The following is a 20176-nucleotide window of genomic DNA, read 5'->3' on the forward strand; positions in this document are numbered from 1 at the left end:
AATTCCAAAGCAAGAGAAGGGAGTCTTCCCTTAAATTTTAGAATTTTAAAAAGAGTTTGTGTGATATAATAATTCCGTAAAACGACTGCCTGTTTCTCTCTTCCAGGTTTACTTTTATAGGCCTGAAGCCTTAGGAAAAAAGAGAGACAAAAAGGATGACTTTTATTTTTGTGTTGATTTTTATGTTTTATTAGAAATTGGCGACCTAATTTTTAAGATTTTGCATTTAATAGTGTGTGTATAACTCAACTAAATCACAACATTCATTTCATAAATTAGTAAGATCACATTTTATTTTATTTTACATCAAGAATACATTAAACTATTGGTTTCGAATTAGTTTCTCTAGTAATGTTTTTCCAATGTCCTCTTTAATTTTTATAAATTTTCATCCTTTTAGTTTTTTGTTATTAATAGTTTTTTATCACGAAACCTCTAATTTTATGATTCTTGTATTGTTTTACTAATGTTAATTTTTATTGACAAAATTTGCTAATAATTTTTTAGCTGTATTATGACCATTCTATTAAAAGGGTTATTGTCTAACATTTCATTATAGGGTCTTCGTTTTATAAATCTTATTTCCCCATTTTAATAAATAGGTCTTTATACATGCTTTTTTACTTAAAAATTATATTAAATTGTTTTAGATTTGTCTAATTTTGATAATATTTTTATAGTCTTTTATTTTCATTAGAAAGAAATACACAATTTAAAGTATGGGTTGGATTTTTCCCTAGTAAAGCTACTCTACAAGTTATTCATAGAATCGGTTTAAGGGAAAAAGACGATCCATGTACCCCCCTCAAAAAGAAAAGCTCGATTATAACACGTTTCAGGAGGCTAAAAATGACCCGTGTTTCATACAGCCTTGTTTTTGAGGTGTTTTAAATCATAGAATATTATTTGTTTACTATTTTAATAATTTTTTTGTGTTTTTTGGCACAGACGAATTTTTTATATAATATTATGGCTTTAAGACATGATTTTAAGTTATTTTTCAATTAATATCTTTATGTACTACATTAAAAGTTGAAGGCTCTTAAAAACTTATACCAAAACATTAATGTCGTCTTACCTACATTGGTGAGCGCACTAATTTATGGATGCCGCGCTAAAATTTGAGTAGTTCTTATTTACCGCATGGCGACACTGTATAGGTTTTAGACTACAAGCTAAAAACATTTTTTAACATAAAATAAGGAAATATACAAGTTAAAAGTTGCTTTTTTATGCTCACTTTAAAGTGAGAAATAGTAATAAGAAAAGCTAGATCATTTGTTGCTATAATTTGTCATTTTCCCTAAAAATTGGTGATAAATTTTAATAAGAGCCTTCGTGATATGATAAATATGAAAATCTTAGTTTAATATAAACATTGTGAATATTTTAGATTTATCTTGCTTTATGTCGGGTGTTGCCATGGTGAAAATGTGCTTAGTTTTGAAATGATAAAGAATTGACTAAAGAAGAAATAAGCACACTATTACTGGTAAACTAAATTTTGTTTATGTTTTTTAAAGCTATAATTTAATGTCTTTTCATGCGTCGACTATTTAGCAAGTTAAACCAAGAGGTTTTCATAGACAATGGACATTCGGCTTCGAAACTGATTAATATCCGCTGTATTTGAACCAGCTCTCACCCATTCTAAAAGTCATGAAATGCATCGTATTACAGGCAACTTCCCACGAATATTAAAAAAAATTAATACCTTCAGCCCCTAGAGTTCAACAAAACTGGTTTTATACTTATATATTTTCATTTTAATGTAAGAGAAAACCTGTCTATAACACGATGCGATAAATTATTCTTACATCATTATATTATTTGTCTATATATTTTTTATCTCTTAGATATTAATCCACTCCTATCGGGAAGAGTTAAAAAATAGAAAGACATTCCATTAATTAATTATCTTTTATACAAATTTGGTCATTTTATTACTGTTTTATTCGAAAGTTCGTTTTTTAAGGTCATTAATCTTATGCTATGTTTTTATTATATAATATTTAGTCCTTCCTTTATCTCTCACTAAACAGATGTTTTTTAGACTAAATTTTATATGTATTTTTAAAGAAATAATATTTTTTAAAATGTTGTTTTCCATAAAATTGCAATCATATTCCTGCATTATGACCTGAACATAATTATTTATCAATGATTGAATTTTATGTGTTTTAAAATTGGATTTATTCTTTTTTGATTAGATCTAAAAATTGAATTTCTTATTTTTTCAGGCCCTTTTGCAGTAGTTTGGCTGTTTTTTGTTCTTGATTGTAGTCGTAGTTTGGGCTCTCAATTTTTGGTAAGTATCAAATTTGTAACTTTTTTATTTTTGACCTTTAAAACACTAGTTTTACTATATTGAACTAATGTCAAGAGGACAAATATGATAGCCTCGTCATATTCATCTCCTTTCTACTAGTTGTACATTATATAACATTATGTGTGTTGAGAAAAATATAAGGTCCACATCAACTTCTTGGGAAATTGTTTTAAAGAGCAGCTGGGTTGTTTCAGTTTATTTGTTATGGGCCAAATATTTTTCCAACAATTACTTTTGTTATTTTATTTTATCTAGTTATAGAGTAGTTTTATTTAAACTGTTATAGTTCTTTTTACGCGTTAGCAAAAGCTACATATTTTATTGATTTTATCCTATTTTATAAAGTAGTAAGCCTTTTTTGTCTGTAGCGAAAGATCTCGCTAACCGCTGAACCGATATGGTTCACCTTTACAATGAAGCTTCTTATATGTCTATGGAAGGTTGTAAACTATTATGGGTGAAAAGACCTCACACATTAATTGCCCCTAGAGGCTTCTAAGGGCGTAACCGCTAGTAGGTATATGAAGTATTTTACATTTATCTCATAGTCGGTTCTAATTTTGTAAAAATTACTTAGATCCTTTCAGATATAAATAATAAACTCTTAAAAAGTCCTTTTATAAGAAAAAAATAGCTAAAAACCCGACTATACAGTCAAAAAGACCCTAAAGTTAGTTGCTATTGCATAAATTTCAAGCAATATCATATTCCCAGTTTTGTTCTCACTTATTAGTTTCAATCTCTCGATGTCATGAGTCATCAGAAAGTTCCCAAAATAGGCATTAAATATTGAGAGATTGTCATAGAGTCTTAATTCTTTTATTATTAATACAAGTATAAGTTTCCCCGGTAGCCATACTGTTTTATATTTAGGAGGAATCCAGTCAAATCACCCCACGAAGACTGAGAGAAGGCTTCCCTAACAAGACTAAAGTTTAATAATTTAAAATATGTCAAGGTAAAGTCACGCAACCTATTTCTTCACCACAGAGCAAAAATTAAGTGTCGGAAATAATGTTAATTACTTACAAAACTTAAATTTATACTAAAATGTAATTGTTTAATGCAAAAGCCATTTTTATTTTCAAATTCATTTTTAGCAAAGAATATTTAATTTTGTAGAAAATAAAAATGAGAAAAATATTATCCAATCTATATATGTGATTAACCTATGACGCGCAAAAGGTTCAAATCTCTATATTCGTTGTATCAGTCTAACGTCGCCCGTCGGCCATCTTACTAAAATCAAGGGAAAACAGTCTACATAAAAACTTAAAGAAAATTGTTATTTTTTAGTACAGAATACGCATTTAAATCAATTCAAAGCATTTATAAAAACAATTTAATGAAATTTGGAATCAAAGTTATAGTGTAGATTGCGGCCTATCCAAATATCACCTAATTATGTAAGTAAGTTTTTCATTCTTTGACTAATGAACCGTTGGATTGTTTTAATGAAATGTACTATTCTGAAAAGCCCTAAATCGAAAAAAGACTTTAAAAAGAAATTAACAAAGCAATGCAAACTTTAGTATTTTATTTATGTATTATACTTTATTGTTTTATTTGTAGTTCATTTATAACAACCTAATTTTGTTATTTTATTTTAGGTTGTTTAGAACCGCTGTATTCCACCTGAATAAACGAGTATTGAAAGCTTCCCTGACTGCTCCACTGTCAGCTGTTCATTCTGGGACACCTGCCGCACTGCTACATCTCCAACTAGTGGGTTGTGGTACACATACAAAGTAAGTATATCATTGCATGTAATGGGTAAATTATGAATGGGAAATATATATTATTTGAGTGTTTTTCACCTAAATTTTTCAGCTCTCTGTTGAGTTTCCTATCCCTATTTCTCTGATAGTTGAAAAAAAGAAAGTTTTTTAATATTCTTTACAGGGGAGAAAAAGGTTGATTGAAGATATCGAAACTTTTAAATGCCGTCTTCTTTTTTGAATATTTTTGTTAGGAAAAAAAAATGGACCATTTCAAAATATTTGAAGTCTTTAGTAGTTTAGTCTTTAACAGTCATTCGTTGATTTTTTGTCTCAAGTATGAGACTGATATGGTTCTCCATTTTCGGATCCTAGGAAATTGATGATTACTAGCTGTTTTTTCTGGTGTTATCCTATAGTAAAAGAGTTAGAAACCTGAAATAAAATTATTAAATATTATTATTGTTCCAATTAAAGTAGTAGAGTGTGTATCTATCTTAGCTTTACATTTTTTTTTTTTAAAAACATGGATATCTTGATTTAATTTAGGAGGTGGTGTGGTAGTGTTGTGGTCCAAAAAGCTGTTTTTTCTTCCAATTTTTAAAGATTATTGAGCAAAGAATAAAACGTTTTTTAGATTTATGCACTGCACACCGACGACAACGTGATTAGACACCTTGCCAAGTTTTTTACATCATAAGAGCAACATCCTCTTTCACTTTTAAATTATAGCTTTTTTAATGATACAATAGATATATGGAGTATTAGACCGATACTTAAAAGATTGATTTTTCTAAAATTGTATAGCTATTTTAATATTTTTTAATTGTTCTTATTTTTCAGTTGTTTTGAGAAAGAAGATGAGATTTTTTGGGATTTGTTTGGGCCGCTATTTATCCGCCAGACAACCTACATGGAGCAGAATGTCCCTGACCTGGAACAAAGTTCCAAGAAGCGTGGTGTTTTCCGCTATTTGTGGGATGACGATGTAGGAGATCCTTTCTAATTTGGTTATTGTTATTTTATTTGGTAAGTTATAATTCTTTGATGAATTTTTAAGTATCGAACTCATATTTAATATTGGATAAGAGACGGTGTTTCTTCAAAACAACTAATAATTTTATCTTGTTGTTGATTTTAAAATAATGGTGTTTTAATTACAAAGTTTTTTGGTTTTTTACTATTGTCTTATTCATTATTGTCTCATTTTACAATTATTTTTTCTTTGTTTTAGATTATCATGTAGCTGTTTAGCTATTTGTTCTGCCGTTTTCTTACTTATTGGGCTTTGTTGTTGGTGTACTAAATTTACTTAAAATAGCAGTTATGAGGTAATGATATTATCATTTAGACTCAATTTAGATGGGTATTAATTTAAAATATTTTATTTATTCGTAATTTATGATATTGTACAAGTTTTCATAGAATGATAAAAAAATTGGTTTATTTTTATAATGGATTTTATGATGAGAAAAAAGTATTCTGAACAAGAGTAGCACCAAAGGGTAGTGCAGATAATTAATCCTAAGATTTTTAGATGTTATTTTTAAGTGTGAATGCTTTTTGGCTTATTTTCTGTGTGCTTTTCTTTTTTAAATAATCTTATTTACAGCTTATATTTTGTAGAATATTTTTTAGCTTGATTTAATATTTATTTTTTCTGTTTTTTCAGTCATATTTCCTCGGCTCCCAGTTTTAATTCAACAGCTGTGGTTCCAATATTGCATTGTTGATCAAGTAACTGGTGAATGACCGCCCTATATTTGATTGCAGACGGAGTAGCCTGTACACTGATTTTCTAGGTAAGTGTTCCTTTTGCTTCTATTTTGGTCCTTTAGGGCCTATGGTGCTCCCATCCCTTTTTATAGGATTGTGAAGCTAAAAGAAGACCCCTTAATTATTTTTTTGGGGGATAAGATACATGCGTGCTTATTCTTATTTTAGGTGAAGCAAAAGATTAGGTTTTGTTTAATGTAAGCAGAATATGTGACTGATATTTTTATAATTAGATAGTTATTTGCTTAGCAAAATAACTTCTCCCCCTTTGCAAAAAAAATTTTGCTCAATTGGAGGGGTTTTAATATAAGTTAGAGATAAATTTGAGAGTGATTTTTATTAGTTGCTTTATTTTTCAGTTCATTTTGTTGGGAGTTGGGAGGGTGGTTTATATTTTAAAAACTTAAATTTATTTTGTTAATATCATTCTGTATAAAACATATAAAACATTATTTTCTGTCTTTCTATAGAGTAATTGACATAAGAGACATTGGCCTTTTGGTTATAGATTTAAGACAAGAGTGAGAGAAAGTGATAAAGAGAAGGGTCGAGAGAAAAAGAGAAAGAATTAATATCGCTTTTTTGTTTTATACTGATAGCTTTGGTGTTTTGTTTTTATTAAGGAGTGTCGTGTAAGGTGAAAAATCAAGGTGTGTGTAAAAAAAAATATTGATAAGTAAAGTTTGCAAGTTTTGTTTTAATAATTGTGTTTTGTTTCAGCTGTTAGCTTTCTAGCTATCCAGGCTAGTGTATGTGTGTACCTATTGTTAGATGTTGAATAATGTATTTTAGAGCTATATAGCCTGCGTGTGTGTTCCGCCTAAGTGGCTTGGGAAACAGCTGAGTTGTGGTGTGTAAAATTGCTGCTTTAGAACATATATGTGTAGTTTCCCATTTGTTTTTAAATGACCTTATATTTTTTTTGTTCATTTTAAAAGTTTAAAATTTTATGGCTTAGCAATTGTAACTTTTTATGTATAAATTTACAAGAAAGAAGATTTATAAGTGAAGTAAATATTTTAAATGTAGCAAAACAAGGATGACAACATCTATAAATAGCGAAACACAAAAAGGTCATTGATGGTAATATTTACAAGTAGATTTGTAGTGTATTTATTAATTGATTTATTGGGTAAAATAAACACTAAAACTTGTTTTTATTTATATAATGTTGTCGGTCAAATTAACTTACTTAAAGGGTGCTCATAACTATGGGAAGAATTATTTTGATCATGATATCTTTAAGAGTTTTAAGACTGGTCCAAAAATACCAAAAATATGGGGGAAAATGTAAAAATATAGAAATAGCCAAAAACCTGCAAATAGGAAGTCTGATCGTCATGTCTGTTTTCTTTAAACAACAGGAAATTTTATTTTGCAACTAAAAAAAAATCTGGAAATCGTACCATAAACACTGAGGATATGTAAAGAAATGAAAAAATTACAAAAATAGCTTAAAACCTATTCTATTACGCAAAAATTTTGATTGTTTTTATGCGCACGAAAACGAATTTTTCCAATAATTGTCTTTTATTTTGCCAAAAATTGACAGAAAAATTATTCGGCGTTTTTATCTTCCTATTTTAAAGAGAATAAGAAAAAAAAATTTATTTTTAAGGCAAATCGATTTAAAAACTGCTTTCAAGATATGTTAGAAAGTAATTTAAGATTAAGTTGTCCTAAATCTTAGAAATTGTTATTAATTTATTTTAGGCTTGCGTGTGTGTGTTTAAATATTGCAAGTTGTACTTTTAAAATACGCATTATTTAAATTAAAAACTAAAATAATTTTGATGAGGTCTGTTTTCTATCTTGACATGTGTCAACTTTTTTCAACACTATATTTATGCATTTACACAAAAATTTTAATTATTTATTTCGGAGCAAAGCATTTCCTTAATTTACTATCTATCAGTTTAATAATATTAGAACCCTCAGAAAAGTTTTTATCATATAAGTTTTTCAAATTTTACTATAAAAATTCAATTTACTTTCCATAAACAACTAATTTCAAAAAATAAACTGCATTTAGAAATATTCTTTGTTTAGGCCAAAAAATATACAAAAAAACTCGCCATTTTATCTACACATCCTAAGAAATACATGTTTCAAAGCATAAAGGCCCTATTCTTTACACAATGATACAATTATTGGCTGCGCCCCTATAAGAATATTCTTAGGGAAAAGCTTAACTCATATTTAGGTTCTTAAAACCTTTTACAATGCCATAGATGCTTAGTGCTGTAAAAAGTATGAACAATATTTTAATTAGCTTATAGAAGAACGAAAGGTTGTTAATAGTTAATCATTTTAGCTTGCCACAATGCTATCTCTTATTTTAACATCGACTACATTGATTAGGACACAAAGTTATCATTTCAGATGGGGTAATTGGACGTCTGTATTTTGGGGTATAAACGGTCAAATTCCTCTCAACCAATTGCATTAGTTCTCTGGATGGGAAATCTATATGTTCAGCTGATAACATCAGCTTCCTTAAGGCTTCGGTTAGGACAGATTGGTATTGTCCCTCGGGATAGGTTTCATATTGCCCAATATAATTATTTTCCCCTTCAATTGGAGCTGTCCTTCCTGAAAAATTATCAGCCATTGTCAATCCTCTCAATTGTCCACCTGAGCGTGGCTGGGATAGGCGGGAATGCCCTGACAAATACAGGTGGTAGAACCACCCTGAGCGGTGACGCTGTATTTGTGGGACTTTACAGCCGCGGCTAATAACTTCTCGTCTTTAGGAAATGCACACTCTGATTGTTTATTCTAACAATATTTAAAAATCATTAAAGATTCTGTTTATTCCTTTATCCCGGATTAATTTAGCCTTTTTTGATTAAGAATAGGAAAATTATTAATTAGTGATTGGGATGTATCAAAATTGTTTAAAAGTTTAGTTAAAAATGGAGAAATAAGCATTGGTTTTAGAGGTATCAGGTGGTAATTTATCATGTATGACTTATTAAAATTATTTTGTAATGGAAAAACTGTGGTTTACCTTAAAAATTGTAAAGCCTAAAAAAAAGATAAAATCTTTAAGTCTAAAGTGAAACTTAAATCAAACTTATACCAGATAGAGAGCCTAATCAGTTCAGTCTTATAATGTTGTATAATTTGCAGTTGAAAATTCAAGATAATCAATTTAATGTATTTAAAAGTTTGTAAAAAGTTGAATTAAATGTATGTTTTGGAGCGATTTTTAACACACATGTCTAAAAATCAACACATGTGTTCAGAACTAGGTCATAAACCTCAGAATTTATAAATTCATTTTCATAAAAATTATTAGCTAAAATTAGGCTTATTTTCAGGGATCTTAAGGGATAAGACAATGGATGATATTTTGTTGGAAGTTTAAGGCACATTAACTCATAATTAATGAAAATTGGATTTAATTATACAAGGATCTAAAGGGATAAGACAATGGATGATAAATTTGTTGGACTATTTTGCTACATAAACACATAATTTATGGAAATTGGATTTAGTTAGACTTTTCTTATGGAAATTTTTATTTCTTTTGGGATTAAGTTCATGCTTATTTAATAAGGTCTTGTAATTTTGGATGACACATTTCTGTTAGTAAGTTTTTGCCAATTATTATTTCAAAAGTACGGTGTCATTCTGATTTATTATTGTGTGGTGTTTTCTGATTATTACAAAAAAATTTAATAGCTTATTTATTTATTTGTTACTAATTCTTGTATTTTATTTTTAGGTATCATGCTTGTTCAATATCCTGTGGTTGGAGGATCGAATTTTTGTTGAAGAAACAGTAGAACTGAAATTGGTTATTTGTGAAATTCCTCCCTTGGGACCTCCGCAGATTTTACCGGTTTTTGTCTGCAGATTTGTATCTTTTACCCTGCTGACTGAAAGAAATGTATCTCCGAAGTTAAGGAACCTGTTTTGGCTTGGAGATGGGGAGTGGTGCTCGAGCTTAGCCAGCCACATATTTCCAAAAAGAGTGAAGGGTTTGAGGATACTAATGGAGGTATAGGCAGGTAGGAATTTATTGTTTTTTAAGCAAGAAAAATTTATCTCTAGGTTATATGTTTTTTGCAGTTTTGTGGGGAGTTATTTTATAATTTTGATTGTATGTTGCAGCTTGCTACATAACTAGATATGTCTGTACTTGATAAATACTAGAGAGCATATCTGCTCTAAAACTAGAATTGTCGTCTGTAATTATTTTTTAATTTTCTGCTGAATTTGTTCATTTTATTAAGCACACATAATTGCCTTATTTTATAATGATAATGATGTCTATTCTTGTTCAAACTTTTTATTATTTTTTCTTGCCTTTTATAAATAAAGCATTAAAGTAATGTATATAGAGCAATAAATAGTATATGTAACAACCACCCCTTTTCAAAGACCTTTTACACGACTATTGGTTGGGTCTTTGAAATAAGCTGAATCATTCAAAAATGTAAATACAGCCGGGTGCTGGCAAAAGAACCAAGAGCAAATTGCAAACTAATGTTAACACAAGGACGCCCAAGCTTTTTACTTAGCATGGGGGTAAAATGAGGATTTCTGTATGTTCAAGGGGAGTAATGTAAGGTATTTTAAAAAAACTTGAGGGGTGTAATGGATAAATACACCATTACCCCTTTACTTGGACATCTATGTTTTAGCTATAATGATTTCTGCATTTTGCCTAGTTAATTTCGTTTTTGTATAGTTTAAATACTGTTCATTTGTTAAAAATTATTTTGAAAATTATTTATTTGATCTCTTGAAACTGATAATAACCCAATAGTTGAAATAAGGACATAGTTAATTTGCCACCCCCACAAGGGAGAGCTCAACCATTTATGGAAAAATAATCGAAAACAATGTAAATATAGGCAAAATTTAATTTGGGAACATCTGCAATATATTAGTTCTACATTTGTCGCTAGATGTCTCTAAAAACTTGATAATTTTGATTTGCTACAAAGTAATCACACCATTAGGAAAAATGTCTTATTAATCACAAATAACTAGGTTTAAAAATGCAGTATTGTAAATCGGAAAAGATGATTATGAATATAATGGCAATTTTAGATACTTCACATAAGTTTAGACTGATATGACAATTTTTCACAAAAATTGTCCCTTTCTTTTTCAAAAAGCAGTAATAAGCATTAAACAGCTAAACTTAGAAAGCAAAATTTAATGAAATTATTTTTCGTCTGCAACGCTCTAGGTCTATGCAATTGGAAATCAAATAATATGCTCTTTATACATTTATACTATAAATTTACTAATGAAACTCTGTGTCTCATTGTATAGTTCTAAGAATGGGATCTGGAGATTCTTAAAACGTTTGGATAATGGCTATTTTATACCTTATCTTTTTAGCTAGATAAACCCTAATATAATTTAAAACATTAATTATTTTATTTAGGGTTTTAATTAAACGGTTGCTCGATTTAATTGGCTTAAACTCCGGCTTTGTTTCATGCTTATTCATATCAATCCTGTTGGTTCCGCGTTCAGTCATGGCAATGAGTAATAATCTCTCATTTGACATATTAATGTATGCAATGATAAAAAATAATAAGCCAAATGAAGCAAGAGTACTACCCATCACCATACTTGTTAGTAGAACTAACATGATTGTCATGAATTTATTTTGAGAAGGAAAGTCTTCAAGATATTGGAGCCATGATAAAGCCTTTGTGTTTCTGGCCCCATTTTTCATGCACAATGCACTTTTAAAATCTGATTTTTCTTTAATTCTATTGTTTTCAGATATGTCAGTGTTGTAAGAAGACTGTACAGTTTTGCAGTAGTCAATTTTCTGCTCATCTAAATCCTCAGGGTAATTTTCTTTGTTTTTTATTTTACTGATGTTTATCTGTTCGTCTATTTCCTCTTTTTGCCCCAAACTATTTTCTAAATCGACTTTGCCTATTGTTTGATTTAAATGTTCCTCTATAGGTTTATTTCTATTATATTCGAAATTTTCAAAAATTTTCCTAGTCGAATTAACGGAAATTTTATTGGTAGATAATTTTTCAATATTTTGACTTATTTTTTGATTTGATGCGTAATTAGGGGATTTACTAATATTATCCAATTTTGTGTTAGGCACATTTTCTTTTATATTGGTAATTATTGGCGGATTAATTTTATCTATTGGATTATTAACAATAGAGTTTTCTATTATTTTAAAATCATTGTTTATAGACGAACAGTTTGATGTTGAAGTATTAGATGTTTGACTTTCCATTAATATATTTTCTATTAGCTTATTAGTATTATTACTATTTACACTATTTTGGGTATTATTATTGACACTATTTTGGGTAGTCGAACATTCTAGTACTTCAACATTCTTAATTTTTATATTTTCATTTTGATAATCAATATCCGAATTTTTCAGGTTTATCTGAATGGACAAAGAAATGTTGATTTTGGGACCAGTTTGATTTAATGGTGAGGTTTTCTCTAGAATAGGGGTGCCGGGTATGTCCCAAGAATCCGTAACTTGTGGTATTTTTACCTGTAATTGTATGTTTTTGCTTTCTTGAGAAATACTCGGCTGCCCTACTAGTTTTTTTCCATTGTTGGCGGGAAATTGCACGCCGACAATGGATGGTATAGTCTTGATACACCATAATTTAGGCAGCGTGGGCATTGGTCTTTGGAGGGATTGACATTAGGGAAAGTGAAACACTCCCCACTACCATGGGTGTCAGAATTACACAATAAACAAACTATATTGTTAGCTTTTTCTTTATTCTTTTTATGCCACCATTCCATATTTGCTTTTTTAACTGCTTCATCTGGATGTTTTAAACAGTATCTAGAATAGTGAGGCTTTTGGCAATGCTCACAAGTTTTTTCCTTTTCTACTTGGTTTACATTTGCATTTTTTTGTCTGTCTAATTTTCTTTTTCTCTCAATGGCTGAGTTATAAAAGCTTCTGTTATTGCTAAACCAGCTTAAGATTGTCTCTTTAGAGAAGTTAGGAACGTTTGTGGATGTCAAAAATGCAGATTGTAATAATGGTGGTACCAAATAGGTACATATTTTTTCCCTAAGTTTAGCCATTTGATTTTCATGACTATTGCCTGTTTTTTGCAACATGGCTGCCAAATATATAATTATTTTATTTGGTCTGTCTTCATCTTCAGCAGTGAATCTATAAGTGTAGAATTGTTTCTCATATTCATGTGCGTTGAGTAATTCTGCACCTATGGTAGTTAGGATCGATTTTACAAAATCCTGAGCACTAAGGGCATTAGGATCTATTTCTAGCATATCTAGTTTATTTCTTGATTCTTCATTAAAATAGTGAATAAGAATATTGTTGTAGGAACTATGAGTAAAGGGAATCTCATATTCCTCCAAATATTTAAAAGTGCTAAAAAAAGTATAAGGGTTAGTTTTTTCTCCATATTGGGGTGGGATTTTACCCAATATTTTGACTTGTCTGTGAATACGTTCGTGTTGACAACTGCCCCACACTAAATTATTTGGTATGAGATTAATTATTTTTGCTGTATTTAGGTCAGTGGTAGATGTATTTTCATGAAGAAGAAGTTTGAGTTGCCACATTTGAGATTCAGATAAGATATTTCCAAGTAAGTTATTTTCTTGTCTTGTCTCTCTATTTCTGTTATCTCTATTGGTAGATGGAGTCCTTCTATCTAACTCTGTATCTGAAGAGCTAGAACTAGAGCTAGGACCACTACTGTTACCACGTCTATTCATTCTCCTTGGCATAGAGAAATTCTGTCTGTCTTTATGCCTGTCTTCTTTGTCACTATTGTCTCTTTTATTTTGTCTTTCTTTACTTGACTTAGTTTTGTCTTTATCGTGTTTATAACGATTTTCATGTCTATCATGATGTTGTTCATGGCGTCTTTGGTCCTCTTTGCCATTTGGGTTAAGTGGATCATACATTCTGTCAGGCCTTTTTTTAGAATGTTTTTTACTTTTTTGTCTGTCAAAATCCTCACTATAATAGCTAGATTCTGACTCATAACCCGAAAAATCTGAAGTTGGTTTAACTACTTTTTTATTTTGGGGTTTATTTCCATTATTTTCTTGTTTTATTACTTGAATATTTGGCTCATTGTCATGTATGGGAGAAATGTCTTGTATATGTATTTGAGGCCTATGTAATATGCGATTTTGTCGCCTATTGCCTAAGACAAGCATTGCTGTTGCTGAGTGAATCTCAGGCCTAACATGAACACTAGGTATTTCCTCCAGTCTTAGATAATGATTTACTGCATTATTTAATCCAGGTTCATATTCTGGATTATAAGGTGGAGGATTTAATATTTCATCTTCTAATTGATCAATAATAATATCATCCATTTTAGGTTATTGCTGTACTACACATGGAATGAGGCCTAAATCAAAGATAAATGGAGCACCATTGTGCGTGGCCTATGCATTGCTGTACTACACATGGAATGAGGCCTAAATCAAAGGTAAATGGAGCACCATTGTGCGTGGCCTATGCTCTGCTGCACTACACATGGAATGAGGCCTAAATCAAAGATAAATGGAGCACCATTGTGCGTGGCCTATGCTCTGCTGCACTACACATGGAATGATTGTTTGTCAATGAAGAGCTGTGCTTTTATGGATGCTTTACTGGTAAGACTTATTTAGTGGCCTTGCCCTCTCCCTCCTAAAAGGAAAAAGTTAAATCTTACCTGGGTTTATCCGGTAACGGAACCAATTTTATGGGTCGCCTCCGGGTTCCAGGGACAAATGCAATCCTTTATCACAGGACTACAATCTCTCACCAATGTCTCCTTTCCAGATCAGCGACGCATTAATCCCTGTTTTGACAAATATATTTAACCTTAGAATGGTGGTATTATTTTACACCGATCCTAAACCCAAATATACTCAAGGGATAGTCTGTTGCCTATAAGCCCTATTCCGAAAATGGTATTAAAATATTACTGATAACTTTATACTGCTATTTTATTCTAAGAATTCTTTTATTCCTAGGTAACTAACTTTGTCAACACTTTTGGACTGGAAGTATCTATTGTGATTACTAGAGCCATGCGAACATGACTACAATATTCCGTTCTGCTGCCTGTATCCCCGTGAGGCGTGAAGTTCTTTGTTAGGTACCTTTGTCAGGTAAGAAAATCACTAGGCTAGCCCCGAACCGATCTTCCAGAGTATTAGCAAAGTAAAACTACCTTTAAGACGCGAACTTATTCAGAGTTCTAATCCGAAAATGTTAAATTGTCCGAAAAGATAACGATCTCCAACTTTCCTATACTTCAGAAGCTGGGGGAGGATCCAGTTGTTAGTACCGGCCGTCAGATAGCGAGCTATCATCAACCGTTGGTAGCCGAGCCACCACCGTATCTTCCCTGTGTTATTCCTATTTAGCCCCGTAGTGACTTGCGACTTGCTGGTACCTAGTACCGCGCTATAGGAGTTCTCTTCAGAAGAAAACTTGGAGATAACTATCCGTCCGGATGCCTAAGCCTTTAGGCCCTAAGAAGGCCCTGTCCTTAAATTTATCTCAATTGACCAACATCAAAATGATATTCTATAATTTATTTAACAAAGTATTATGAATTTATCTAACAAAAACTTTTATTTTTTAGGTGTGTTTTAAATGAAAATCCTAAGTTTGAGCCGCCAGGACCCTCAAGAAAATTCCAAAGCAAGAGAAGGGAGTCTTCCCTTAAATTTTAGAATTTTAAAAAGAGTTTGTGTGATATAATAATTCCGTAAAACGACTGCCTGTTTCTCTCTTCCAGGTTTACTTTTATAGGCCTGAAGCCTTAGGAAAAAAGAGAGACAAAAAGGATGACTTTTATTTTTGTGTTGATTTTTATGTTTTATTAGAAATTGGCGACCTAATTTTTAAGATTTTGCATTTAATAGTGTGTGTATAACTCAACTAAATCACAACATTCATTTCATAAATTAGTAAGATCACATTTTATTTTATTTTACATCAAGAATACATTAAACTATTGGTTTCGAATTAGTTTCTCTAGTAATGTTTTTCCAATGTCCTCTTTAATTTTTATAAATTTTCATCCTTTTAGTTTTTTGTTATTAATAGTTTTTTATCACGAAACCTCTAATTTTATGATTCTTGTATTGTTTTACTAATGTTAATTTTTATTGACAAAATTTGCTAATAATTTTTTAGCTGTATTATGACCATTCTATTAAAAGGGTTATTGTCTAACATTTCATTATAGGGTCTTCGTTTTATAAATCTTATTTCCCCATTTTAATAAATAGGTCTTTATACATGCTTTTTTACTTAAAAATTATATTAAATTGTTTTAGATTTGTCTAATTTTGATAATATTTTTATAGTCTTTTATTTTCATTAGAAAGAAATACACAATTTAAAGTATGGGTTGGATTTTTCCCTAGTAAAGCTACTCTACAAGTTATTCATAGAATCGGTTTAAGGGAAAAAGACGATCCAACATATAATTCATTGTTGAAGCTACCTAACCCCAAGATAGTTTTAAATCTTCCTTGGACCTCCAAGAAGCTTTGATTAAAAAGAGAAACATATCAGACTTAAAGACACACTAAGAGAGACATCCTGTTACTTTTTAATAAGGATGTAGGATTTAATAACCAGGGATCTAAAGGGATAAGACAATGGTGGATAAATTGGTGTTCATCCCAAATGTTAATACACAAAATTGTTGATTACGATTATTGGTTAAAACATTAAGCCACTCAACTTAATGAACCAATCAAAATTTACTCAAAATTTCCCACAGTTGTTAAGCCAACGAATAAGAAACTGTTCTTTTAAAACTTTAAGGACTAGTGTAATAAACATCCCAATGTCCCCTCCCTCTCCCTGGTAATAGCCAAATATATTTGCAAGATTGTCAGGAAAACTAAATGCTGCGACTATTATAAAACCATTTGATGTAGTTCACATAGTAATATTTTGATCTCTAAGCGAATACAATTTATGTTCTATGCTATTTTGATGTTAGGGTCAGATTCACAAAATAAAGTATTTTGTATTGTCATTTGCAGCTCATAATGGGGATTTTAAAATCTGGTAAAATAATGCCAATGACATGTTAGTCATTAACAATTTATTCTTGTTTTAATTAGTTGAATTTTTTCAAGGGCTATTTCTCTTTGGAGGTTGGAAGTACCCTTCCCCAAAGTATTTTAAAACCGTTCTCGGTCCTATCTGAAGCTATATTTAAAAGGAGAACCATATTAGTTTAGCGGTTAGCAAAAGCCCTTAGTACAGTCATACAGTCAGACATCCTGCTCCTTATACAGCAGACCCCTCCTTCTTTAACCTTTTTTTTAAAATCTTTAATACCTAAATCATGAAATATTCACGTATAACAGACATCAAATGCCTTTTTTAAAAAAATAATCCATTAAAAATTTTTAAGAATATTCGTCCTGTTCTATTTTCCCATTTGTGCAAACCTAAACCTATATAATCACAATATACAATAATATACATTGTATATTTCTATTATGAGGTTTATCCAGGAAACTCAAGGGATAAGATATACATCACTAATGATGATAATCATAATTTCCACTTTTATATGTTAAATTATTGGTTTAAATGTTTGGACACTGCTAGTTTGGAACCAAACAATCAAATTTTAACAAAGAGTTACACAATTTTTGAGTCAACGAATAATATGACATGGTTATAAAACTTTGACATCTTTTATATAATACAATATTGCTATCTATTACTAGCTGATGGATGCGCTCCTAACATCTAGTGGAGGATTGGGCCAAAACCTACCCCAAGATTAAATAAAGCTTCTCTGAAAAAAATAAGAAATTTGGACCAGTATTTTTTATAACATCAGACAAAAAAACCTAACTACTTTATATTATAAGATAAAAAGAAAATAGACAAAAATAGGTGAAATGCGAATTTATTCCTGCTATCCATGAAACTCTGGGTTTTCCCTTGTTCTGGGATAAAACATAATTCTTAGGCAAACTTAAATTGCATATGTTACATGTATATAAATCTAGGCCTACTTTCTGTCAATTTATGTATAAAACAAGGATGAGTATATCCAATGAAGAATATGATGCCAAGCAAAACGATGTAGGCTGAAACTAATCGAAAATTAAGTTCACATAACAAAGAAATTCCTGTTTAAACTGACCTTAAATAACAGTAATAGGATTTCCGTATGTCTGTCACGAAAGATCTTGCCTTAACCGATATATAGCTGTTAATGTGTCCATAAAAGGTTAATATTAAGGAGGAGTACATTACCACACTCTAAGAGAAATTACTCTAAAAAAATTACCCCCAAACCCCTTAATTTTTACCTTCTGTTTTCAAAATTGAAATTAAAAATAAGTAGGTAATATTCTACTATCTATCAATTTTTAACCTTCAGTCTACCTATATAGTAAAGCAACTGTAAAATTGACCTATTCTATGTCATATGACGTCTTTTGTAACACTATATAAATGTGAAATGCACATGCAATCAATAACTGTCGTCTCCTTAGTAAAAGGTATTCATATATTTCAACTAAATTACAAAATAGAAAATGCTGATTATCTTTAACATCTTAAATTTAAAATATCTACTTACAAATTAAAAAAAGGTTTTAATCAGGGAAGTTTTAATATACCCTTCTAGGTGTCCATCACCTTAAAACAATCTAGCAAGGATCTACACCCTTCTGATACTCCCCTGTCAAGATAAAAATAAAGTAACATTTTAGTATGATGCTTATGTAGGGATGGGCTTTTCAGGGGAATGTATCCATCCCCTGAAAATAACACCCCCTGCAATAAGCAATTTTTGTCTATTTTCTAGAAAGAAATATGGCATATATGGTATGAACAATTGTGTTGAAATGCAGTGGATTCAAAATATGGGTCATGTCATGTATTATGCCTTACTACTCAGAGAGGGAGGTGACATTAGACTGTAAATTATACTGGCACCCAAAGTTTTAAAACTACTTCATTTTATTCAGTGGCTTAAAAACTTTGGGTAATTCTATTAAATTTTGAATTCAAACTTAAAACCAAAAATATGACCTACATGAGAGATATTTTGTTATTATGGGCATTTATATTCAATTTGCCATTCATTGTCCTATCCCTAAAAGTCCCTGCACTGCAACAAGTCTATCTATAAACCAAGATTATGTTTCCAAGCAAATATATACTTGTAGTTATGGTTTTCTAGTTTTAACGTCTTTTTAAATTTAGTTTCATGTCTTAAGTGACACTTTAAATTCTTATAAATAAACAATATTTAATTAATATTCGACTACTTTTCTTCATAAAAAATATTTTTCAACAAAAAATTTCCTACATTTTATCTAAATTATCATGAATTATTATAGGTAAGTTGTTACTACTCTACATATGAAAAAAATTGCCCAATAAATAAATCCAAAGATTTTATATCTAAATTGGGACATGAGACAATATGGTTTGAGTGAGACGTATTAATAATATGCATAAGAATAGATCACAATATCCTTACAATTTATACTGGACAAAAATTATCCCTTTTTTAATCTTATGATTTTAAATTTAAATTGGGACATGAGACATTATGGTTTGAGTGAGACGTATTAATAATATGCATAAGGATAGATTACAATATCCATACAATTTATACTGGACAAAATTATCCTTGTTTTATTTACCTTATGATTTTATATTTAAATTGGGACATGAGACATTATTGTTTGAGTGAGACGTATTAATAATATGCATACGGATAGATTACAATATTCCTTTAATTTATACTGGACAAAAATTATCCCTGTTTTACTAACTCTATGATTTTAAATCTAAATTGGGACATGAGACAATATGGTTTGAGTGAGACGTATTAATAATATGCATAAGGATAGATTACAATATCCATACAATTTATACTGGACAAAATTATCCTTGTTTTATTTACCTTATGATTTTATATTTAAATTGGGACATGAGACATTATTGTTTGAGTGAGACGTATTAATAATATGCATACGGATAGATTACAATATTCCTTTAATTTATACTGGACAAAAATTATCCCTGTTTTACTAACTCTATGATTTTATATTTAGATTGGGACATGAGACATTATTGTTTGAGTGAGACGTATTAATAATATGCATATGGATAGATTACAATTTCCCTACAATTTATACTGGTCGAAAATTATCCCTGTTTTATTTACCTTATGATTTTATATTTAAATTGGGACATGAGACATTATTGTTTGAGTGAGACGTATTAATAATATGCATACGGATAGATTACAATATTCCTTTAATTTATACTGGACAAAAATTATCCCTGTTTTACTAACTCTATGATTTTATATTTAGATTGGGACATGAGACA

The 20176-nt window shown here is 30.1% G+C and overlaps 2 protein-coding genes across 3 annotated transcripts in view; one reads left to right on the forward strand and one right to left on the reverse strand.

Moving 5' to 3' along the window:
* The window catches only part of LOC145321940 (lactadherin-like), a 59934-nt gene that overhangs the window by 32108 nt on the left and 7650 nt on the right, over nt 1-20176 (reverse strand). The window lies entirely within an intron of this gene.
* Nucleotides 1109-5308, forward strand: LOC145304465 (uncharacterized). Of its 2 annotated transcripts, XM_080146452.1 has the most exons (7): nt 1109-1492; nt 2241-2308; nt 3203-3287; nt 3626-3735; nt 3940-4077; nt 4891-5076; nt 5282-5308. In XM_080146452.1, coding segments are annotated over exons 4-6 (303 nt in total). In that variant the 5' UTR covers nt 1109-1492; nt 2241-2308; nt 3203-3287; nt 3626-3733; the 3' UTR covers nt 5054-5076; nt 5282-5308. The 2 variants fall into 2 exon arrangements, with proteins under 2 accessions (XP_080002578.1, XP_080002503.1); XM_080146377.1 differs by lacking the exon at nt 3626-3735 and having other exon boundaries at nt 1111-1492.

This window comes from Acartia tonsa, chromosome 1 (assembly GCF_053477335.1).
Source record: "Acartia tonsa isolate MP-2025a chromosome 1, ASM5347733v1, whole genome shotgun sequence".
Taxonomy (NCBI): Eukaryota; Metazoa; Arthropoda; class Copepoda; order Calanoida; family Acartiidae; genus Acartia; species Acartia tonsa.